Below are 26,754 nucleotides of genomic sequence, written 5' to 3' on the forward strand. Positions count from 1 at the left end.
CAGCGCAGGGGTAGTAATTGTAGTGGTGGTGGTGGTGGTAGTAGTAGTAGTAGTAGTAGTAGTAGTAGTAGTAGTAGAAGCAGTGATAGTAGTAGTAGTAGTAGTAGTAGTAGTAGTAGTAGAACAAACTGTTTTTGTATGTAGTTGTATATTGTATGTTGACCTGTAAGAGTTGAAGTTGACACAGTCAATTCTGTACCACCCAAAGATTGTGTTCAATATTAAAGAAGTTAAAAGAAAATTTGCTTTTTCGGATCAGGTAACTTGATGGTAAATCCATGTTTAACTTCCAAAACTGAATCCATCAACTGTATTAGCAGGAGAAATATGGTGCATTACACCTTTATTTCAAGACAGATTAAAATAGTTCCATTCTTTTGCTGAATATCAAATTAATCAGGTGTATTGGGCAGCTGTGGGCAGGATCTCATTGCTGAGATATCAAATCAATAACAAAATGTCATATACATTAGGATGTTTACTGGCTAGTCTTTGTTGGGTGCGTTCATGCATGTAAACATTTCAGGATATAACCAAACTTTAGCAAAAATAGTTTTTTATAGTATATTTTCATTTCAATATATGTTTATGCTTTGTGTTTCCATTTTCTATTATTAGATCACTGACATACATGTCCAGACTGAGCTGTCTTTGTCAATTTTGAAACAGATCATTTTGTGGTGCTTGTACTTAAATAGTCATTTTGATGACGAATTAGCAGTTTGACATCATTGAACATTGAATACTCATGTATGTATGAGAGAATACATTTATCTAATTCCTGAGCAAACAGCATACAGTGCTGGTGCCTTTACCTTGTGGTGGTGATGATGACATATAACTGTGATGAAAGTGATCTGCATGGGGATGATGATTTTGTTGAACATTGTGTTCATGATTTTTGGGTATTTATTGGGAAGTTGAAATCCTTGGTGATAACATTAAATATGTTGATGATGATGGTGGAAATAATGATGATGATGATGGCAATAATGATGGTGATGATGATGGCAATGATGATGGTGGCAATGATGATGATGATGGTGACAATAATGATGGTGATGGTGTTAATAATGATGGTGATGGTGGCAATAATGATGATGGCAATGATGATGGCAATGATGATGATGATGGTGTTAATAATGATGGTGATGGTGGCAATAATGATGATGGCAATGATGATGGTGATGGTGACAATAATGATGGTGATGGTGTTAATAATGATGGTGATGGTGTTAATAATGATGGTGATGGTGGCAATAATGATGATGGCAATGATGATGGTGATGGTGACAATGATGATGGTGATGGTGGCAATAATGATGATGGTGATGGTGACAATAATGATGGTGATGGTGGCAATAATGATGGTGATGATAGCAATGATGATGGTGGCAATGATGATGATGATGGTGGCAATGATGATGATGGTGGTGTTAATAATGATGGTGATGATGGGAATAATGATGATGATGATGATGGTGATGGTGACAATAATGATGGTGGCAATGATGATGGTGATGGTGGCAATAATGATGATGATGGTGGCAATAATGATGATGATGGTGGCAATGATGATGATGATGGTGATGATGATGATGATGATGATGGTGACAATGATGATGATGATGGTGTTAATAATGATGGTGATGATGGCAATAATGATGATGATGATGATGTGATGGTGACAATAATGATGATGGCAATGATGATGGTGATGGTGACAATAATGATGATGGCAATGATGATGGTGATGGTGTTAATAATGATGGTGATGATGGCAATAATGATGATGATGGTGGCAATGATGATGATGATGGTGACAATAATGATGATGGCAATGATGATGGTGATGGTGTTAATAATGATGGTGATGGTGACAATAATGATGATGATGGTGGCAATGATGATGATGATGGTGACAATAATGATGATGGCAATGATGATGGTGATGGTGTTAATAATGATGGTGATGGTGGCAATAATGATGATGATGGTGGCAATGATGATGGTGATGATGGCAATAATGATGATGATGGTGGCAATGATGATGATGTGATGGTGACAATAATGATGATGGCAATGATGATGGTGATGGTGTTAATAATGATGGTGATGGTGGCAATAATGATGATGATGATGATGGTGGCAATGATGATGATGATGGTGTTAATAATGATGGTGATGATGGCAATAATGATGATGATGATGATGATGGTGATGGTGACAATAATGATGATGGCAATGATGATGGTGATGGTGTTAATAATGATGGTGATGGTGGCAATAATGATGATGATGATGATGGTGGCAATGATGATGATGATGGTGTTAATAATGATGGTGATGATGGCAATAATGATGATGATGATGATGATGGTGATGGTGACAATAATGATGATGGCAATGATGATGGTGATGGTGTTAATAATGATGGTGATGATGGCAATAATGATGATGATGATGATGATGGTGATGGTGACAATAATGATGATGGCAATGATGATGGTGATGGTGTTAATAATGATGGTGATGGTGGCAATAATGATGGTGATGATGATGGCAATGATGATGGTGGCAATAATGATGGTGATGGTGTTAATAATGATGGTGATGGTGGCAATAATGATGGTGATGATGATGGCAACGATGATGGTGGCAATGATTATGATGATGATGGTGGCAATGATGATGATGATGGTGGTGATGGTGATGGTGACAATAATGATGGTGATGGTGATGGTGACAATAATGATGGTGATGGTGACGATGATGATGATGATGATGATGGCAATGATGATGGTGGCAATGATGATGATGATGGTGTTAATAATGATGGTGATGGTGATGATGGTGATGGTGACAATAATGATGGTGATGGTGACAATAATGATGGTGGTGATGGTGATGATGGTGATGGTGATGGTGGTGATGGTGACAATGATGTTGATGATGGTGATGGTGTTAATAATGATGCAGATGGTGATGATGGTGATGGTGTTAATAATGATGCAGATGGTGATGATGGTGATGGTGTTAATAATGATGGTGATGGTGTTAATAATGATGGTGTGGTGGCAATCATGATGGTGATGGTGGTGATGGTGTTAATAATGATGTAGATGGTGATGATGGTGATGGTGACAATAATGATGGTGATGGTGATGATGTTGATGGTGTTAATAATGATGGTGATGGTGTTAATAATGATGGTGATGGTGATGGTGACAATAATGATGGTGATGGTGGTGATGGTGATGGTGACAATAATGATGATGATGATGATGGTGACAATAATGATGGTGATGGTGGTGGTGATGGTGATGGTGATGGTGACAATAATGGTGATGATGATGATGGTGATGGTGATGGTGACAATAATAATGGTGAGGGTGACAATAATGATGGTGATGGTGTTAATAATGATGGTGATGGTGATGGTGATGGTGACAAAAATGATGGTGATGGTGATGGTGACAATAATGATGATGATGATGATGGTGACAATAATGATGGTGATGGTGGTGGTGATGGTGATGATGATGGTGACAATAATGATGGTGATGGTGGTGATGGTGATGGTGATGGTGATGGTGACAATAATGATGGTGATGGTGTTAATAATGATGGTGATGGTGATGGTGTTAATAATGATGGTGATGGTGTTAATAATGATGGTGATGGTGATGGTGACAATAATGATGGTGATGGTGTTAATAATGATGGTGATGGTGATGGTGACAATAATGATGGTGATGGTGATGGTGACAATAATGATGGTGATGGTGGTGATGGTGACAATGATGATGATGATGGTGATGGTGTTAATAATGATGCAGATGGTGATGATGGTGATGGTGTTAATAATGATGGTGATGGTGTTAATAATGATGGTGATGGTGATGGTGACAATAATGATGGTGATGGTGGTGATGGTGATGGTGACAATAATGATGATGATGATGATGGTGACAATAATGATGGTGATGGTGGTGGTGATGGTGATGGTGATGGTGACAATAATGGTGATGATGATGATGGTGATGGTGATGGTGACAATAATAATGGTGAGGGTGACAATAATGATGGTGATGGTGTTAATAATGATGGTGATGGTGATGGTGATGGTGACAAAAATGATGGTGATGGTGATGGTGACAATAATGATGATGATGATGATGGTGACAATAATGATGGTGATGGTGGTGGTGATGGTGATGATGATGGTGACAATAATGATGGTGATGGTGGTGATGGTGATGGTGATGGTGACAATGATGATGATGATGATGATGATGATGGTGATGGTGACAATAATGATGATGATGGTGATGGTGACAATAATGATGATGATGGTGATGGTGGCAATGATGATGGTGATGGTGGCAATGATGATGATGATGATGGTGATGGTGACAATAATGATGATGATGGTGATGGTGACAATAATGATGATGATGGTGTTGGTGGCAATAATGATGATGATGGTGATGATGACAATAATGATGGTGATGGTGACAATAATGATGGTGATGATGATGCTGGTGATGGTGATGGTGGCAATGATGATGGTGTTGGTGGCAATAATGATGATGATAGTGGTGGCTATGATGATGTTGATGATGGTGATCGTGGCAATGATGATGGTGATGGTGGCAATGATGATGGTGATGGTGGCAATAATGATGGTGATGGTGGCAATAATGATGGTGATGGTGATGGTGACAATTATGATGGTGAGATCAGGTGAGGTGAAGTGAGGTGAAATGGGGTTTGGTGTCGCCTTCAAGATTATTGCTCTTATATTGGGATGTTCATGCATATTTCGAGCCCAAAAATCCTTGATTAAGCCCCTTAATGCTGAATGCTAGGCAGGGTAATAACAAGTACCACCTTTAAGGGTCTTTTGGTATGACGCAGCCGGGAATCAAACCCCCGACCTTCCGCTCTCCAATAGGGTGGTGATGGTGACAATAATGATGAGGATGTCAGTGTGACATTACTTCACATTGGTGGAGGCCTGGGTCAGAATGTGATCCCTGAAAAACCCTCCATGTCTGTTCCTTACAGGTGCTATGGCTCAATCTTTCTTCAGATGGTTACTTGATCCTTTGTTTGTTGTTTAACACCACACTCAGCAATATTCCAGCTATATGACAGTGGTCTTTAAATAATCAATTCTGGACCAAGCAATGCAGTGATTGACATCATGAGCATCGATATACACAATTGGTATACAATGGCATGCATCAACCAAGTCACAATCTTGATCAACCACTCCCGTAAGTCGCCTCTTGGGACAAGCATGGGCTGCTGAAGACCCGGATCTTCATGCGTTTGCTTCATCCTTTTATGATATCAATATGATGGAGATAGTCTTGACTGGATTGGTGGTGCTGATATTGCAGATGGCGACATTGGAAATGATACAAGGATGAAAGAAATGATGATGATGATGATGATGATGAGGAGGAGGAGGAGGAGGAGGAGGAGGAGGAGGAGTAGGAGGAGGGGGGGAGGATATTGTTATTGTAAAGGTATTGTTGTTGGGGATGATATTGAATGCATGAGTGAGTTAGGTTTGAAGCTGCTTTGAACAGTATTATATGATAATATTATTCATAATAGTGATGATATTAATAATGGTCATGTCTCCTTTGGCAAGTGAATTTGTTTGAAATATGCCTCTGTGTACCTAGCAGTGAATGGGTACCTGGTTGGATGAGATGGCAATGTGACTGTCAACCTTCTAGCAGCTTCTAACCTTCAAGACAGCTTGTGTTGTACATTCCCCAGGGAGTTGAGAATGTAAATTGAGTGCACACTGATCTATTGACCAGGGTAATAATGTAGTGCTTTGAGCATGCTTTAGGGTGTGGAATGGTGTATTATAAATATGCACATGAATATTATTATGATGGTGATGATATGATGATGGTGAAGATAATGATGATATTAATGATGGTTGTGATATCATTGATGGTGATGATATAAATAATGGTGATGGTATTAACGATGATGATGATGATGATGATGATGATGATGATGATGATGATGGTGAAGATGGTGATGGTGATGATGATGATGAAGATGATGATGGTGAAGATGGTGATGGTGAAGATGGTGATGATATTAATGATGGTTGTGATATCATTGATGGTGAATATATAAGGAATGGTGATGGTATTAATGATGATGATGATGATGATGATGATGATGATGATCTCAGTCTTTTGGCACTTTGGCAAAACCCATGATATGGTACTAACAAACTAAGAAACCAGGGCAAATTTGGGATTCAAAACCAGGATCATGGGTGTCTGGCACACCTAAGGGATGCAACTCTGTACAAAAATTGAGGTTGGGGTGGATATTGATGTTTATTGCCGGTATTATTTTTAATGCAAATGTGAGATGTGTGTTTGTTTCTGTATGGATTCACAATATAACTCACATAATAACTCACCGATTGCTTTTGACCTCATTATTGTTATCATATTGAGGCTGATTATAATGAGATGGTATTGGTGATAAGAGTCATGCTGATCACAGTGATGATACTGTATTTCTGTTACTGAAAAGTTTGATAATGATGTAACTGAATGTCCTGATGATGAACCCATGCTTGCCGTAAAAGGTGCCTATGCTTGTTGTAAAAGGCGTCTATGCTTGTCGTAAAAGGCGACTAACAGAATCAGGTGGTCAGGCTAGCTGACTTGGTTGATGCATGTCATAGATCCCAATTGCGTGGATCGATGCTCATGATGTCAATCACTGGATTGTCTAGTCCAGACTCGATTATTTACAGACCGCCATCATATAGCTGGAATATTGCTGAGTGTGGCTTTAAACAATAAACAAACAAACAAACTTGATGATGATATTTATAATGATATTCTTAATCTTAATATTGATGGAAGACCGCCTCTGTGGTCTAATGGTAGAGCGTCCGCCCGGAGAGCTGAAGGTCGGGGGGTTCGATCCCCGACCGCGTCATACCAAAAGACATTAAAAGATGGTACTTGTTGTTACCCTGTCTGGCGCTCGGCATTAAGGGGCTCAAACAAGGACTGGTCGCCTGGGAGTCAGTATACTGTATCTGAGTGGGGTATTCATGTTAAACTGCGGCATGGTATCTCAGTGTGCTAGCACTATAAATCGGCATCAGTCCGGACTAGTACAAGCAGCCACACACACACACACACACACACACATACACATGCATGCACGTCGCTATATAAGTGCAATAATCTTGGACGCAACATTAAACCCTATTTCACCTCACCTAATATTGATGGTTACTAGTATGTTAATGTTCATAATATTTGTGATGGTATGAATATCAATTATATTGATGATGATGTTGTAACTTGTGATAATGATGACAATAGTGTCGATGAAGATAATAACAATAATATTGGTCACAACATATTGGGAATGACACAGTTTCTGGCCATATTGGTGATGATCGTAAGGATTTTAACAATAATACTGATGAGATGATGAGTTGATAAATTTTATCAGGAAGAACATAATTATACTCCAGTTATAATCCTAATGATTTTCCTGTTTTGAAAGGCTTTGTTATTTCTTTATGTAAATCACAAAATAATACATTTACATTCAAACATCAATCCTATTCCCTTTTATATTAAACATGATACCAAATCATAACACCATGGACTGAACCGGAATACCCTGGTAAATAGAGCTAGACACAATCTATTTCAAGCGTAAATGTAACCGGTTCAACAGTGATAATTTATATTTATATTATTCCAAAAAGAATTATTTTCCGGACATATTTTTTGCCTTTCAACTACCTGTAAAGAAGCTAAAGGGTTAATCTGTATAAGCTAGGGATTGCATCCTGACTTGACACAATAATACGATTGAATTATTATCAATGAGCAATTAACATTTTTTTTAACATGTCACTTTCCAATGATCCTTCTCAATATTCCACTCATTTGACTCTCAATGAAGAAAGGGAGTAGAAAGTGCCAAGTTAGATTTTTTAAAAGCTATCTTCCTGGGACGACGCAGAAAGTGATACCCTCAACCAGTGTGAGCTATTTGCACTATTGCTGGTACGTTCTACCAGCGACGCAGCCACGACAGGGATACATTCTTCGTGATTATTTCACGTTGTATTCCTGGGTGAGGGAGATTTGTGATTCTAGGATTTTCTAGCATGGAGGAGGATGTTGCTGCTAATTGAGGATGTAGTGTTCATTGTTGGTGTCGTCATTGTGTGGATGCTGAGAGGATCATTTTCCCAATAGTGATCGTGTGCTTTATTTCAGCTGGGTGGTAGTCACGGCTCCTCAGACGACATGTCGTGCACAATGTGATGGTGTTGGATTATTAGACAAAGATAGGATAAACTAGCACTACACTGATCAGTTAGAGAAGACTGTTATGTAACAGTTGTGATGCACTGTAAGTAATCAGAGAAAAAATAAACAGAATGTCACTGCTATGTAGGATTGTGTGTTATGATCATACACTTGTTGATATATGCGCACTGGGTATAGCCAGTGGTTGATAGAGTAATCTGTATATGATTTCAAACATTTCTATAACCAAGTGAAAAATTGTAAAAATTTGTTAATTTGTAAGCTAATTGGTAATTAAATATTAATACTATATTTCATCATCGATTTTAAGACCATTCTTCAATGGGTGTGTATGCAGTAGTTAAAAATGATGATGAAGTGAAAAAAAGTATGAAAACCCTTACTTTAAATTTTGATTTTGCTGTGTGAGATTTTACTTGATTAATAATATGTGATATTGTAAATTAATTTACGGTGGTGTTTGTTTCATTTATAATATCAGTTCAATGTATTTAATTCAGCACTGAATAATATCTGTAATAATAACTGAGGCAAGATATGTACGTATTGTCGCAAAATTGTCTTGGATTAATTACCAGGTAACTACAATATGAAACACAAAACAACTTTAAGATTAAATGAATGCCTAAATTTATATTTTGACCATTTTTCCAGGATTAATTTGATAATGATGAAAAATCATGTTTATTGTTTTAGCATTAGATGAATTGAAATGCATTTGATCACTCAATTATTATACAGGACAATGTACATAAGGTATGGTGTTTGAGTTCCAAACAGATTTATTGTTTTCCAGAAAATTCATACAATTGTACACATTGTTGATAGTTTAGATTTTCGTAATGAGTCTTTTCGCATTCATTGATCAACTACAGGGGGTAATTGATGTGCGGGTTTCGTTTAAGTATATTGGACAATTTATTAATTTATTGATTTGAAAAATAGAGCAGTTATATTCACTCTCATGTAATAGTGATGGATGACTTGCTGTACAAAAACTTGACTTGCATAATTCAGAGCTGGCCTTTTGATATTTTGTAAATCAGGGACAGGGAGCGTTTTTTATGTGTCTGGATCTATATGAAAATGTTGGTCTATTTTGAGAATATGGTGTACACAAAATTTCCCTAACGATGATACTTAGTGGATATTTTAAATAAACATATAGCTGGCTTTATTTTCTGCATCATTGTTCACATTTCAAGTTCCAATGTCTAATGCGCTTTAATGTTGTTTGAAGTAGTTTAAAAAAATGAAATGATTGATATTTGTTTGACAAATTCATTTTATTTTTCAACAATATTTTGAGCCCACTGCTTGCACCTTCATCAGGTAAATGAGTAAATCTATTGTTGATGCAGTGTTTTAATATTATTTTATATATGATATAATTTTAGTACATCTGTCACACTTTGGGACTGTGCGTGCATGTGGGTATGGGTGTAGGTGAGGGTGGGCTGTGTGTGTGTGTGTGTGTGTGCGCATGTGCTTGTGTGTCTGTGTCTGAGGATGGGTGGTTTTGACTGACTGGTAAGTAAATTGAAGGAATAGGGATTGTGTTTTGTGTGGGTATTTGGCAGAGGGGGGGGGGGGGGGGCAGGGGGATTGTTGTCTGGTGTGTGTATTGAAGGGTGTTGGTGTAGACTGGTGTGTGCATTATGATGTCTATCATGTGCTGTCAGTTTGAGAGGAAGGGTGCAGAGTTGCCTTGTATGAGTCTTGAAATATGGAGAGAGGGGAGCAGTGTCTTGCCAAATTCTATTTGTCACCTAAATGAGTATTGATTTAGATAAGTAATGAGTTACATGTCATACACATGCACAGGGTGGGATCAATAAAAGGATTTTTACATATCAGACAGGGATCAGCAAGGTCAGTGACGGCAATCAAAGAAGTTGCATTGTCAGTTTTCTGTCATTCACCTGATGAAGGCAAAATGGTAGTACTCAGAAGATTGATATTTGAAAAGTGAATTGTCATCCACGAAGTTTCATGTCTTCAATATATTTTATGATTGTATTATTAAATACAATAACTTTTTAACACTGGAAAAACAATCTATAAACACCCAAACAGCTTAAGTCTATTACAGGGCGGCCATGTTTCCTGCTTAGTTTAGTATGGATGAAAATAGAAGTAATATGAATATAACACATTATGCCTCAAGCCAACTAGTATGTTTTGTGTGTGCACTAAGATGATATTATTGTTAAATTATCATTTTATCAAACCTTCAGGTACTATAGAATTGTATTTTAAACTGAGATATCTGGGAAAACATAAAGGACTCCTACAAGCACTTTTTAAAAACATCAAACCAAAATACTTCAGTTGGAATACAGGTGTGGTATATGAGCTTGTGAAACTTCCAGTAATGGATGTCTGGGAACCGTCTGGCTGTTCCACTATTCCCAAATTTAAACTTGATCTCAAGTGCTGTACAGAGTCGTGTGAGAGTTTCAATCAAATTCAATTTGGGAAACACGTGTTGGAAAACGTTTCTCATTGATATCACTGATAAAGTTTTCTAAAAAAACAGGAACAACAAAGTCTCGAGGGTTTCGTCTGAATTCATTTGTCACATGAAGATGTTTTGGGGCCTATTTCAGTGATATGGGATTGGGGGTAAATATTGATGAACCATTTAAGAATCGAACATAGACTCTGACGTCTCCTAGCCAGATGGTGCTGGCAGCTTGCAAACACGAGTTGTGTTTCTTCCATGTAACTTAATCATTAAGGGACCTGACTGTTATAATCTATATCTATTGTGGCTAAGTCTTGATTATGTAGAATCGGTGATATTTGTTTTCGAGGTTGGGCTCTTATTACAAAACTATTTGTGGAATCTGACCAAAATTCTGTTAACGATTTCAAATAAAAAATACTAACCATTATATTTTTTTGCCAGCTATCAAAAAGTGGAATGTATGTTAATGTTTAATATAGATGCTTCGTATTATATTGATTAATTTAGTGTTCAGTTTATACGCAACATAACTTATTGATATATGTTGGAGAGCAGCACTGTGAATGAATGAAATGACAGTTCAACTGAGTCAAAGATTATGCCAATGCAACGCTGACATATAAATATATCAATTGAAGCAAAATCAGACTTTCATAATTGGAGAATAGAAATAAATCATGAGGTGATTTGATACATGAATCATATGAAGATATATCTTAAAATTAGTTATTTTCCTTGACACAATTTGAAGAAAATGATCACATAAATACAGGATTTCACACTAACAATGCAAAATGTTTTCATTTTATTAAAGAATGTATTTTTTGCAAGAATGATTAAAAGTAGTTACTACAAGCACAATGTTAATGTTATGCAAATCATAAGACATGTTGCCACACTGAACATGATTGTTCTCTGTTCTTGTATGAAGTAAGGAAGCAGCATTATTAAATGATATCTTATTTTGAAATGAATTATGTTTGTCTTAAGGCTTATAATTTGAGTTCAAACCCAATTTTGTTAATGAGATGAACATACTCTCAATTGATTCTGGTGTACATGATGAAGTAACTTTGACATTTTATAGTTTATTCAATTCATTTTATATCAAGTGGGATTTTTTTCAAGATAACATTTGGCCTGTAAGTTCGTTTGAATGCATTTCGTTCGTGTTTGTTTCAAAAATGATTTACCAAACTATGAAGCTATTTTTTCAACTGAGGACGTATGTTACTTGAAGTTGTCTAGCACAGTTGAAATATAAATATGAGCAATTTAACAGTAAGTAAATGTGCCTCTTTTAACCATAGTGATATGAGTAGGTAAGGAGAGTGTTAAATTTAAGGAAGACATTTCAATTTCTTTTATCTGAATTGAGATTTCTTTAAGGATAATATTAAACAGGAAGGTTCTTTTGACATTATGGATTGTTTCAGTTTGATTTCACTTACCATGAAATTGAACAAATTGAAACCCAAGCGATTGACAAAAATCAAGAGTAACTTCACAAAATGTAGAAAAGATGGAAGACCTAAACAATATTTTAAACAATAATTTTATCAGATTGATATAAAAGTAGAAAAGAGATCACCCATTTTCACGATCATGTTAATATTTACAAATTACATCTACTGATTAAATGGTGAATAGTTGAATATATTCCGTTGTCATTAGATTTTGAATTATTTAATGCCATTAATATCTTTTTAATTCTGAAAACAAATTCTAAATAATTTCATCGTTAGCATGAGTAGAATCACGAAGTTGGTATTTTGTAAGATTAAATAAATAAAAAGTAAAATAAAACGCCAATGCGCTTTGCCATTAGCCTCATTTATCATGTAATATTGCCATTATAAAGATCTGTCATGACATTTGAAATATTGTAATATCTTAAAAGGAGTTTTGAATTGTGCAATAAATCAGAATGACATATCATTAAATAATTAATGTGAATTAGTTCCAGTAATATGATATAATTGGTTCAATTTATAATCTGTAGGTATCTTTTCTTTCTTAACCTATGAGTATAATTTATTTATTATCCCTGTCTACACGAAATTACTTTATGTTATTGCTTTTCTAATAACACAAAATAATCTTTTCATTATCTAATACGTTTTACTTACATATGATACAACTGATAATGTCTCATTCTTTAAGAGGTCTTACTGAGGGTTAATCTTCTGAATAAATAGAAAATGTCCTGAATCAATGTCTTGAAAAGATGCAAAATACAAATAGATGAACACAGCATAATTCCTGAACATATGTGTACACTAAAAAATCTTTAGTCTTTCTATGAACTGTACATTGAGCTGAATTAAAGTGTACTGATAATATAAGAAATTCCATTGGAAAGTGTACTAAATATTTTTCCAAGTAGATGATTTTGTAATACAATTTCTTTGGTGTGCATGTCTAGAGGGCGTCTTATTTGGGCTGCAGTAGTACAGAGACGTCGCTCCCAAGATTGAGGATACAGGACAATTCATGCCTTAACTCCAGGGGCACAGAAATACTGGTATATAGAACTCTGGAACTTATTTTGGGAAGCATTAAATTTAATTGAAGAAGATAGTCTGATTTCTGGTGGACACAGGAGCAGAGATCTGTAGACTTCAGATTTTTGTGGTGAGGCAGAGAAACAATCTAATATTGTAGATGTGGGAATTGCTGCTCGCTTATACCACGCAGGCAGACAGACTCAATTTGACCTGATACATCAATATTACTCAGGCCGACACAGCAAACTATTTGTGACATGGGCAAAGTTTGCCAAAGTCACATGTAAATGGGCAATGACTATACCAAGATTGTATGATATTGAGAGGTGGAAGAACCACATCACTGAAAATAAGATTGTGTTGGAAGAAAATGGCAGGTTATAAGAAGGTACCGACAGACAAATGGAAGGAACCAGAAGACCCTGCTGGAAAGTTGGACATTGAGGTAAGGGATCACTGGGTATATAGTTAACCCTTTATCTTACCCACCTCAGGTGAGTTAACCTGTGGGCTTGCATGCCGCAAAGTTATTCCCTGAAAGTGGATATAACAATATAAATGATTTCTCTTGAATCAGGGTTAACCTGGGTTCTTGTATCACACTGTGTCAACCTGTTGGGTTTTATATTATGTGTTCACCTGTATGTCTACAGAGATAGCTGATGGCTGATGGCTTATATCATACTGTGTTAACCTGAGAGCTTATATCACATAGTGTATCACACAGTTGTAGCCTAAAGGTTATATGACACAGTGTTAACCTGTGGGTATATATCACACAACTGAAAGTGTTAACCTGAAGAAGTTGCATTACATAGTGTTAATCTGAAGGCTTGCATCACATAATTTTCACCTATGGTTTTTTTTTGAAACAGTGCTAACCTGAAGGGGTTATTTTGTGTACTAATGCACTCAGTGTATCACAGAGTTTAACAAAGTGTTATCCTGATGGCCTGTATTACACAGTGTTAACTTGAGGCTTTTATCACACAGTGTTATCCTGAGGACTTGTATAACACAGTGTTGTTATGAAGGCTTGCTTCACACTGTTATCCTGATGGCTTGCCTCACACAGTGTTATCATGAAGGCTTGCATCACACAGTGTTAATGGATTGTATCAGACATTGTTATCCTGAGGACTTGTATCACACAGTGTTAATCAGATTGCTTTTATCAACCAGTGTTATCCTGATGGCTTGTATAACACAGTGTTATCCTGATGGCTTGTATAACATAGTGTTATTCTGATGGCTTGTATAACACAGTGTTATCCTGATGGCCTGTATTACACAGTGTTAACCAGATGGCTTTTATCAACCAGTGTTATCCTGATGGCTTGTATAACACTGTGTTATCCTGATGGCTTGTATAACATAGTGTTATCCTGATGGCTTGTATAACACAGTTTTATCCTGATAGCCTGTATTACACAGTGTTAACCAGATGGCTTGTATAACACAGTGTTATCCTGAGGACTTGTATCACACAGTGTTATTCTGATTGCTTGTATAACACAGTATCAATGTACGTCTTGTATCACATAGTGTTATCATGAGGCTTGTATTACACAGTGTTAACTTGAGGCTTGTATCACACAGTGTTATCCTGATGGCTTGTACCACACAGTGTTATCCCGGTGTTTTGTACCACACAGTGTTATTCTGATGGGTTGTACCATACAGTGTGTTTCTGATGGGTTGTACCACACAGTGTTATTCTGATGGGTTGTACCACACAGTGTTATTCTGATGGGTTGTACCATACAGTGTTATTCTGATGGCTTGTACCACAGTGTTATGCTGATGGGTTGTACCACACAGTACTATCCCAATGGCTTGTATTACACAGTGTTATCCTGATGGCTTGTACCACACAGTGTTATCCTGGTGGCTTGTACCACACAGTGTTATGCTGATTGGTTGTACCACACAGTGTTATTCTGATGGATTGAACCATACAGTATTATCCTGGTGGCATGTACCACACAGTGTTATCCTGATGGGTTGTATTACACAGTGTTATCCTGATGGCTTGTACCATACAGTGTTATCCTGGTGGCATGTACCACACAGTGTTATCCTGATGGGTTGTACCACACAGTGTTATCCTGATGGGTTGTACCATACAGTGTTATCCTGGTGGCATGTACCACACAGTGTTATTCTGATGGGTTGTACCACACTGTTATCCTGATGGGTTGTACCATACAGTGTTATCCTGGTGGCATGTACCACACAGTGTTATTCTGATGGGTTGTACCATACAGTGTTATCCTGATGGGTTGTACCACACAGTGTTATCCTGATGGGTTGTACCACACAGTACTATCCCAATGGCTTGTATTACACAGTGTTATCCTGATGGCTTGTACCATACAGTGTTATCCTGGTGGCATGTACCACACAGTGTTATCCTGATGGGTTGTACCACACAGTGTTATCCTGATGGGTTGTACCATACAGTGTTATCCTGGTGGCATGTACCACACAGTGTTATTCTGATGGGTTGTACCACACTGTTATCCTGATGGGTTGTACCATACAGTGTTATCCTGGTGGCATGTACCACACAGTGTTATTCTGATGGGTTGTACCATACAGTGTTATGCTGATGGGTTGTACCACACAGTGTTATCCTGATGGGTTGTACCACACAGTGTTATTCTGATGGGTTGTACCACACAGTGTTATCCTGATGGGTTGTACCACACAGTGTTATTCAGATGGGTTGTACCACACAGTGTTATTCTGATGGGTTGTACCACACAGTGTTATCCTGCTGGCTTGTACCACACAGTGTTATCCTGCTGGCTTGTACCACACAGTGTTATTCTGATGGGTTGTACCACACAGTGTTATCCTGCTGGCTTGTACCACACAGTGTTATTTTGATGGCTTGTACCACACAGTGTTATTTTGATGGCTTGTACCACACAGTGTTATCCTGGTGGCATGTACCACGCAGTGTTATCCTGATGGCATGTACCACACAGTGTTATCCTGGTGGCATGTACCACACAGTGTTATCCTGATGGCTTGTATTACACAGTGTTATCCTGATGGCTTGTATTACACAGTGTTATCCTGATGGCTTGTATGACACAGGGTTAATCAGGGGCTGCATTCTACTAAGTCTAATATTAGTTCTATAATTAATTCCTTTTTAAAGATGAAATGACAGGTAACGTTTGATTTTTGTGTATTTGGAATGTCCCATGGACAGTCATATTTCAGGTGATGCAAAAATTATTGACGGAGCTCTTATTCCTGCCTGGAATTAAGTACTTTTCAAACTTTCAAAGAATTGAAGAAGAAATAGTTTTGAAAGAATATGAACCTATCACAATGTGGATGTGAATAAGTTACATTCGATCAATTTCTTTCCACATTTAAATGCCTACAGATGTGCACATTCAAAATGCCTTATAGTGTTGGCTAGTTGTGTTTAAAATATACATGCCTGTCAGGCTATTGACATATTGGAGATTTTAAATGCTGCCACGTGTTGAAAGTAAATGGTGAAAGCTGCCAGTGACTAGCAGGTGTTACTTGACAAATGACTCAACCTTGTATGTTGTCTGACACAGTCCATAGCAGGTTGGTCCACAGCCAGGTGGCACATGCCTACTCAACCTCGTACATCCCCTGACATAGTCCCATAGCTTGGTGGCACATTCCTACTCAAGCTCGTACATCCCCTGACAGTCCACAGCTGCGTGGCACAAGCCTACTCAACCTCTTACATCCCCTGGCACCGTCCATAGCCAGGTGGCACATGCCTACTCAACTTCGTACATCCCCTGACACAGTCCATAGCTTGGTGGCACATTCCTACTCAACCTCATACATCCCCTGACACACTCCATAGCTGCGTGGCACAATCCTACTCAACTTCGTACATCCCCTGACATAGTCCATAGCTTGGTGGCACATTCCAACTCAACCTTGTACATCCCCTGACACCGTCCATAGCTTGGTGGCACAATCCTACTCAACCTCGTACATCCCCTGACACACTCAATAGCTGCGTGGCACAAGCCTACTCAACCTCGCACATCCCCTGACACAGTCCATAGCCAGGTGGCACAAGCCTACTCAACTTCGTACATCCCCTGACACACTCAATAGCTGCGTGGCACAATCCTACTCAACCTCGTACATCCCCTGACACAGTCCATAGCCAGGTGGCACAATCCTACTCAACCTCGTACATCCCCTGACAGTCCATAGCCAGGTGGCACAATCCTACTCAACCTCGTACATCCCCTGACAGTCCACAGCCAGGTGGCACAAGCCTACTCAACCTCGTACATCCCCTGACACAGTCCATAGCTGGTTGGCAGAATCCTACTCAACTTCGTACATCCCCTGACACAGTCCATAGCTGGTTGGCACAAGCCTACTCAACCTCGTACATCCCTTGACACCGTCCACAGCTGGGTGGCACATGCCTACTCAACCTCGTACATCCCTTGACACCGTCCACAGCTGGGTGGCACATGCCTACTCAACCTCGTACATCCCCTGACACCGTCCATAGCTGGTTGGCAGAATCCTACTCAACTTCGTACATCCCCTGACACAGTCCATAGCCAGGTGGCACAAGCCTACTCAACTTCGTACATCCCCTAACTGTACATCAAGTGAGTATAACATCCAGAGCCAACATCAAAGAACTCCTTACAAAAACAAAAGAGTATGTATGAGAATGAAATAGGTGTTCCTTACAAAGTCATCCTTATATTTCGGGGACACGCGTGGCTCAGTCATCTAAGGCGTCGTGATTCCCTCTGCAGAGTTGCATCCCTTTGAAACCTACGATTGTGGGTTCAAATCCCGGTTCGCCCCAATTATGTTTCTAGGTTTGTCAGCACCATACCTGCGCTGGTGGGTTTCACCGAAGTGGTAAACGTCTGAGACCTGCATCACTTCAGGCTTTCTCCAACATTAAGCTGACACACCATGATGTAACTGGAATACTGTTTAAAGTGGTGTTAAACCCAACTCACTCACTCACACACTATATAACCTGGACAAGTCCGTGCTCACACTAAAATGTTTGAAACAGGAGATGGGGTAGCTCTTAGAATAATAAACTTAAAGAATGTTTATGCACTGACTGTTAGTGAATTTGATTCATATGAAGCATATGTGTTTGGTAGGACAATATACATACTACTCAAAACAAGTTAAAGAACATTCACAATTGGAAGGTTGTGTAATGCAATACCCACCTAAGCCATGACAGGTTAACTTTAGTAAGATGAAAAAAACTGGGTGTTCTTGTACTTGTCTTGACTTGTATTTGTCGTGTATTTTATCATGTCAGAACGAAATAAATATAAATATTGATTATTTTGTCTGTAGATAGTAGGAACATTAAATGAAGAGACTGGGACATTTGGTTGTGATCGAGACTGCCAAACCATGCTGGAATTCCTGGACTCGATCGTAGCACCACCAGTGGTTATGTCCCTTCTAAGCCTCTCCTATGGACCAATCAGATTCCATCACATGCATTTGTTTCAATCTAAATGGCGGCGCCTAGTCAAGACAAACTGATCGCTAATCCAGATCTATATTGTCATAAAACTGGTCTTACATCGCGAAGGGCATCAAATCATGTGAGCGCCTTGATTAAAAAAATGAAAAGGTTTGAAAAATATCTGTTGACAATGAGTTGGCGGTGCACATGCTTTGCAAATCCTACAATTGACTGAAATCTGCACGACAGTTTACGAACCGGATTTCGATTTCGTTGCGAGATTTGATTGGACTATGCATGGATTAGTTAGTCCAGCCAGAATGTAACTCCATAACACCAGCCTAGTTTGGCTTTTTCAGTCAGTTAACTCTCTTGCCTCGGGATGATGCAAAACAGAGGCAATCATGAATAAAATTACATTTACCAGAAATGTCTGAGACATACATCACTTTGAAGCTTTCCTCCCACATCAAGCTGACACACTGATATATCCGAAATACTGTTCAAAACAGCATGAAACTTATTCATTCACTCACTCATTCACTCACTAGGCCAGAGACCATAACAGTATTTTCTAAACAAGAAGGAGAGCTATTTGAGACTCAATGTATATCATGGATACAGTTGAAGTACAGATATATGATACGCTCAAGAATATGAGAATATGTTTGTCTCTGTGCTTGAATAGTTTCATGTAAAGTATATTTCTTCATTCCCTATCACGTATATATTACAGCTATGATAGACCTGAAATCTGTGCTTTTTCAGAAACAGTAACAGTCTGGTGCTTCACGATAACAAATTACTTTTTCAACCAGATTATATGTGTTGTCCAAGACATTGTGACCAGAGAGTGTATGGAGTAACATGGCTACCATTCCTGCATCCTGTCAGGAGGGACTAAGCCATGATTACCTATGTATCGGGCACAACATGTGGAGAGTGGGGATGTTTATGTATAGAAGTGTTCATTTGTGTCTGGATGGTAGTCAAGTCTAGGTACATCGTCACCCCAGGGGGTGGTCCTGGCAACTTATACTGGCGGCACTTGGCATGATGCAGATTCTGTGACCTGCTGGTAACACCTTGACATGAACTGTTCCAAGACAACCCAGCCGATCTGTTGCAGCAGTCCCTGGTCTGTTCACATGCCTCTTTCCATCAATCACTTCATTTGTAAGTGGGCGTGGTAGGGTAGCCATGTTACAGCGGTTGCATGCCATGAAGAAGGCCAAGGTTCAAATCCTCACATGGGTAAAGATGTGAAGTGAGTGAGTGAGTATGGTTTTACGCCGCTTTTAGCAATATTCCAGCAATATCACGGCGGGGGACACCAGAAATGGGCTTCACACATTGTACCCATGTCGGGAATCGAACCCGGGTCTTCGGCGTGACGAGCGAACGCTTTAACCACTAGGCTACCCGACCGCCCCTAAAGATGTGAAGACATTCTACCATACTATTGCTGGAATATTTCTAAAAGTGGCATTAGACTCACTTGCTCACATTAGATATCCACATTAGATATCCACCTGTCAAAAGGCTTGCCTTTTGGGTTTCAAGTTTATTCATCAATGCAATATTTTGGTTCAGATGCTGGCGCCTTTATCACTCGACAAAGTCAACTTTGTATCATCAATGACACCACAGCTTCTGAAAGTCACTTTATAGTCTGTCAGTCTGTCCTTGTATTTCTGCATCTATCCATATATTAATGTATTGATTTGTTCAAAGGTCTGTCAGTTTCAACAATCCATCTGTTGACGCTTGTCAGGCTGTCAGTGTTAATTAGTCCTACCATCAGTTTGCCTGATTGTCAAACAGCCAATCTGTCGGTCAGTCAAGCTATCTTTCTGTTTGTCAACATGCCAGCATACCAGGCCAGGCCAGCAATGATTGCCCTGTATTTTCAGTTACCTGCAGATCCATATATTTCAAATAGTCATACTAGTAATACATAATTTTCAGTATAGCTTTGTAGAGAAAGGGGGTACTTAATATACAGAATGCTAGATGAAAGGAAATAGTTTGAGAAACAATTGGCATTTGGGGGCCATGTTGTTTCTTTGTTTCTTTGTTTGAAAACATGAAGAAATGATTCAGGCTTTTTAATCTGGATTGTCACTGGATTGTCTTGACCAGACCTGATTGTTTGTTTACAGGCCACTTTCATATGTCATGAGTACTGTGCAGTGTTAGGCAACAAACAAACAAACACTTACTTTTTCATGCAAATTGTGCAAGTAGAAGGTGCTACCGGTAGAGCAGGACATGCTTACCCTTTTTGCAAACACCTGGTGTCATCACTGATTTTCATATAATTGTAACCACTGCCTTACCATTGTGCCAGTGGAATCTGTTTCGACAGATAATCAAGACTGATAGTTCAGATATGGTAATAAGCTATTTTAATAGTGCTTTATTTGGCTTCTTAGGGTGATATACCCCATGGTGTGGAATATACCATCTGTTACATGCATGTAGTTCACCTACAGGAACTTCCACTGCATGTCCACCTTTAATCATGGCATTTATAAAGGCGGAGTAGTCACTGTGGAACTTTGGATTTCTACGGAAACGTGATTTTAGTCCATCAAGTCTTTGAAATGCCATCCTCTTGTTATCTGGAAGCTCTGGAGTTCCAGCCTTGAACGGATGCGGCATTTCATAATGTCCTTCTGCTACATGAATGCCTTCTTCCATCTTCCATGATGTTTTTATATTATACATTAACACTTTGTCTCCAAAATATATACATGCTTTTTATCCTTCAAGAAGTTGCGTGTGCACCTGGTACAACCCCTGGAACCATGTATAATGTTTATGTATTGTGTACAATATTAGTTTGACAACATGGCTCAAACATTGCTCATGAAAGCACTAACATGTTTGAAAAAAGTGATAGGGGTAATGTTAAGAACAATAAGCTAAAAGCGTTTTTAAAGTATAACCACACTTAACCATGGTTGCCAGTTGTCCTTGACTGCTTTTACTCTGTGCATCAGTGTTTTACACAACACGTGAGTCTGTTTGGCAGTATGCCTGCTGTCCCTGGATTTGTCAGCAGTGAGTGCTGTCAGTCAGTCAGGCACTGCAATGCAGGTAGTTTTCAGTATACATCATAATGCTTACAATGTTTGTTTTAATTATTTGTTGTATGCGTTATTTGCATTGCCAAAACATTTTGTTGATATAACAACCTTATAAAATGATATGTGTTTACTTTCACTGTTATTCCAAGGTTTGTGAAGTGTATTTGTACAAAAGATTCTTCCTAGGTATAGTCTATTGTTTATAATGGTCATGATGTAATGATTTCCTGAATGTTTTAACAAATATATGTGGTTGAATATTTTTCATTTTCATAACTGTTATGTAGGCAGTGACTAAATATTCTCTGGAGCATCTGAGGCAGCTCGCTGACAGCTAAGTCCTTGCAGTGATGCCATGTTTTAATAAATCGCATTAAAATGAAAACTGAACAAATGAACATTCCAATGTCTAATATATGGTTGAGATTCTATGGCAGTGTTTTCCACGTATTGTGCAACGCTTCTTCCGTTCAAATGTTTATCCGACTGAAGTGAGAGATAGACAATAATTTTGACGGAATCTGTTGTACGGGCCGTAACTGTCATTCGGAATACCCCGTGTTAACATTTTCGAGGTTGCATGATTAGAAAACACATTCCGACTGTCACTTTCAAGATCTGGTAAGCGACGCTTTGATTGGTTGGATGAAAGGTCGCTCTGATGTGACCCGTAATGGGATGTCCTCAGATCTTTGTTTAGCGACAGTGAGAACTAAGATCTTATTTGAATGAGATTGTGTTTTAATGTGCTGTAAATCAAACAGAACTCTATGCTAAATACCCAAGGCCATCCACGAAGCCAGTAACTGACTCTTTCCTGCTGGGTTGCACCCTAAGGCCTTCCAGAGGTCCATGATTGCTGGCTTGAATCCTAAATTTGCCCTGATTATGTTTCTAGGTTTGTCAGCACCATATTGTGCTCTCAGGTTTCACCTAGCAAGATCTGCATCACTTCAGTGGCTTTCCCCCCAGATCAAGCTGACATGCAGTGATATATTACTAATATTATTCAATATTGCTGAGTGCCTCGTTAAACACAAGGAAAACAAAGCTGTATGAAAAGCAACTCACTCACTCACTAACTCACTCACTCACTCACTCACTCACTCACCCACCCACTCACTCACTCACTCACTCACCCACACACCCACACACCCACACACCCACACACCCACTCACTCACTCACACACTCACTCACTCAGCAGCTTCTAGGTTCAAATCCCAGATTCACAATTATGATCCTTGCATGGTCTGTTAACATTAGGTTGAGTCTGGGATTCATGTCTTGGATGACATCTCTCACTTTAAGCTGAAATGCCCTGATATGTCTAAAATGTCATTAAGCCTCAAATCACTCTTGCAAGACTGAACAGATACAAGTTGTGTTTCAAACTGCATTTGTGATTGCTTGGAGAAGTGTTTTTATGTATGATGCTGATGCTGATGCTGATGATGATGATGATGATGGCCTTGTTCTGTATTGATCTGGTTGGGGACATATGTTTCTGTACAGCAGTGCAAGCAATATAGGATATTGATGTGTTCTGCATACAGATTGCATTGCTGGTTGTACATGGTTCATGGGGCCCTAACAAACAAACCTATTGTGTACATATTGTAGAATCACTCTCCGATTCATTGAATTGTCATTTTGTGTCATTACATTTACTGGTAGGTCAACATTATAATGGCATCACTAAATGGGGGTATACATTGGCCAACTCCAGGTATAGCAAGCAATGATTTCCAAATGTTAATCTTCTAGTGTACAGCCCCAGCCAGTTAATGTTTCACAACCCTGAAATACACTTTGAAATTGACTCTAAGAGCTTTAAGTCATAACTGTTATGCATTTGACATGACACTGAACAACAAAAAACAATAATAATGGATAATTACAATAATTCCATATTAATAGGGGCACGGGTGGCCCAGTCGTCTAAGGTGCCGCGATTCGCTATACAGAGTTGCGTCCCTTGGGCACGCCAGAAATCTATGATTGTGGGTTTGAATCCCGGTTCACCCAGATTATGTTTCTAGGTTTGTCAGCACCATACCTGTGCTCGTGGGTTTCACCGAAGTGGTAAACGTCTGAGACATGCATCACTTCGGGCTTCCCTCCCACATTAAGCTGACAGGCCGTGATATAACTGGAATACAGTTAAAAGCGTTAAATCCAACTCACTCACTCATTTTGATAATATATTTTCCATAAAATTGTTGTTTTGTGTTGTGAATAAAATTAATTTGGGGAACATAGTTTGATGCTATGGAGATTGATGTTCTGTATTCACAAGGTGGAGCTTCTCACTCTGTAACTGACTGATAAATTATTTCTAAACATCTTTACATTCTGAAATGAAGAACAATTACTTTTTAGGATATGCATTTAGATATTAATGGTTCTTGAGTTTCTCAACATTCCATGTGCTAGAGTAGAGCACTGGTGGGTCCAGAGGGAGGATCCTCAGGGTGTGTGCAGGGAGTGCCTCCCTTTTCTATCTCATTAAAGTCAGATCTTAGTTCTCGCTACCGCTAAACAAAGATCTGAGGACATCCCATTAGGGGTCACGTCAGACTGACCTTACGCGAACTTTGACCGACCAATGAAATGACTGACAAGAAGTCAACATTAGCCCATCAGAAGGCAGCTTACTCATGCTTTACGGCAGTAATTTCAAATTGGTGACTACACTTCCAAACATATTTTGACAAATTCTCGATAAAATATTGAAAACTGAACAAAAGAACATTCTGGAATGGCTAAAAGGTGGTCTAGATTGTATGGATTCAGTCGTTAAGCCCGTAACTATCGTTCGGAATACCTTGTGTTAAAATTTTCGAGGTTGCATGATTAGAAATCATATTCTGACTGTCACTTTTATGATCTGGTAAGCGAAGCTCTGATTGGTCGGATGATAGGTCGTTCTGATGTGACCTCTAATGGGATGTCCCCAGATCTTTGTTTAGCGGTAGGTAGAACTAAGATCTGATTTTAATGACATTGCTCCCTTTTTTACAGACATCTTAAATGTTAACTGCAGACTCAGCGTGGCTTAATTCATACTACGTGCATTCCCATCTTTCAAAATCCTGGATCCACCTCTGTAGGAAGCACTTCAGATGATATATTTCAGCATTTTTCACCATTTCTGAATTATAGTTAAGACTCTTTTACTGTCAAAATGGTAGTAAATGCTAATAGCCTATTCTATACCTTTATCCTATTTTAGACTGCGATAATTAACATACAGACTATTCTCACGAAGGTTTAGGCCAATTTGCAGTCCCTGCAAGTTTGGTTCTAGTCGTTCAAACAGCACTGTGTCTGCCTACATGATTATATATGATGTATATAAAGCTCACACTGAGTGGTTACACTGGCTACAAAGATATTGCATCAGTTACCCACTTATCACCAATTTCAAACTGAGGTCTGGACCTCTGCTGAATATGTGCCACTGGTTATGAAGCAGTCCCTCAGTTACTGAGTAATGTTAGACAGGATACAATTTTCCAAACCAGTTAATTAACAGTGGGCTTTGCACGTGCGTGGGAGACACACATAACATTGATAATGATTATTTGCATATTCTTATATGCAAGGGATCGGTGTATGGGTCTCGGTAGGAATTCACAACATCAGGTTGGTAGCTTGTGGTATTCTTTATTCAAGTAGATATATACCAGAATCACTATGTGCCAGGTCAGCACGTAGTGTTAGTGCTTGTTGTATTGGTGCCCCGAAACCAAGCTAAACCTTAGCCAGGCTAAGGGTGAGACCTTTAATTTTCATCTCTGGACCAAGGCTGATACCTGACATGGATTAAGTTGTTCAGGATGGCTGTGTAATCAATTGGATTAACATATAACAATAGCAATTAGCATCTGAAAGTAATGGCAATTAAGTGATTCAAGACATATGAATGTCTTGGCTGCAGGGTAATTAGTCTTTGGAATTAAATATTCATTCAGACATAGTTGTCGCAAATTGGTTGCTTTGACAGTCTCATGTACATAAGTCATACATGTGATAGTGATATCTAATGGAGTGATGAGGATGTGGGTTAAAGCAGGTGCAGGAATAGGACTTGTTAGGGACCAGTCATTTATTATAGGAGGTGGGTCTGAGGGAATCAGGGGAGGCCAGCAAAATATATGACAGTCTCTAGGGTCATAGAAAATAATGGACATAATTTGGGAGGGTCGTGACTAAAAAGACATTTTATGATAAAATATAAAGTGCTTTCTCAGTTTTTCTTTCAGGGAGGGTCGTGAAGAAAATGTACAATGACATGGGGAGCGTCATCCAAAATTATGACAAGCATAAGAGGAGAGTAATAATTTTCAGGACATTGGTGAATCAAAACCCCTCTGACTCATGCCCCACCCTCCTGTAAATAATGACCGGTCCCTTATTAGTTTATTTCTGAACATCCCCAATAAACATAAAAAGGGACCACCTTTTAAGTTTAGCAGTTAATACAGAATTAAGCCAGTACTCAACATCTTAAGTATTTCTAATGCTTAATCAGTTCAATTATAATTTCATTGCAACCAGTTCATCATTTGCGAAACAGTTACAGCCATATAGGGCTTGATCTCTTGTTAGTTGGTGCATTGCTGCTTTGATGAGCATGTGTTGGTGTTGACATCTAACTGAAGCTGACTGGCTGCTTCAACCAGCAGATCTTTCCCTGTCAGTGGTGAGTGCACAGGCATGAATGACTGTGTGAAAGCCCTACACTGAAGACTAGCTACAAGTTAACCATTGTTCTGAGGACACACTACATGTTAACCCTTGTTCTGCAGACATACTGCAAGTAAACCCTTGTTCTG

The 26,754-nt window shown here is 38.7% G+C and overlaps 1 protein-coding gene across 2 annotated transcripts in view; it reads left to right on the forward strand.

The window, feature by feature from the left end:
• The window catches only part of LOC124140489 (dipeptidyl peptidase 4-like), a 544,190-nt gene that overhangs the window by 144,902 nt on the left and 372,534 nt on the right, over nucleotides 1-26,754 (forward strand). Inside the window, exons 1-2 of one of the 2 annotated variants that reach the window (XM_048382358.1) lie at nucleotides 8,176-8,442; nucleotides 13,256-13,782. The exons of the other annotated variant lie outside the window; for it this stretch is intronic. Coding sequence (XP_048238315.1) covers nucleotides 13,651-13,782 — 132 coding nt within the window. The 5' untranslated portion in view covers nucleotides 8,176-8,442; nucleotides 13,256-13,650. Of the gene's footprint in view, nucleotides 1-8,175; nucleotides 8,443-13,255; nucleotides 13,783-26,754 lie in introns of those variants that run through there. 2 annotated transcript variants of the gene reach the window in all.

Source organism: Haliotis rufescens, unplaced genomic scaffold (assembly GCF_023055435.1).
Source record: "Haliotis rufescens isolate VD_foot unplaced genomic scaffold, xgHalRufe1.0.p SCAF_4, whole genome shotgun sequence".
NCBI classification, from domain to species: domain Eukaryota; kingdom Metazoa; phylum Mollusca; class Gastropoda; order Lepetellida; family Haliotidae; genus Haliotis; species Haliotis rufescens.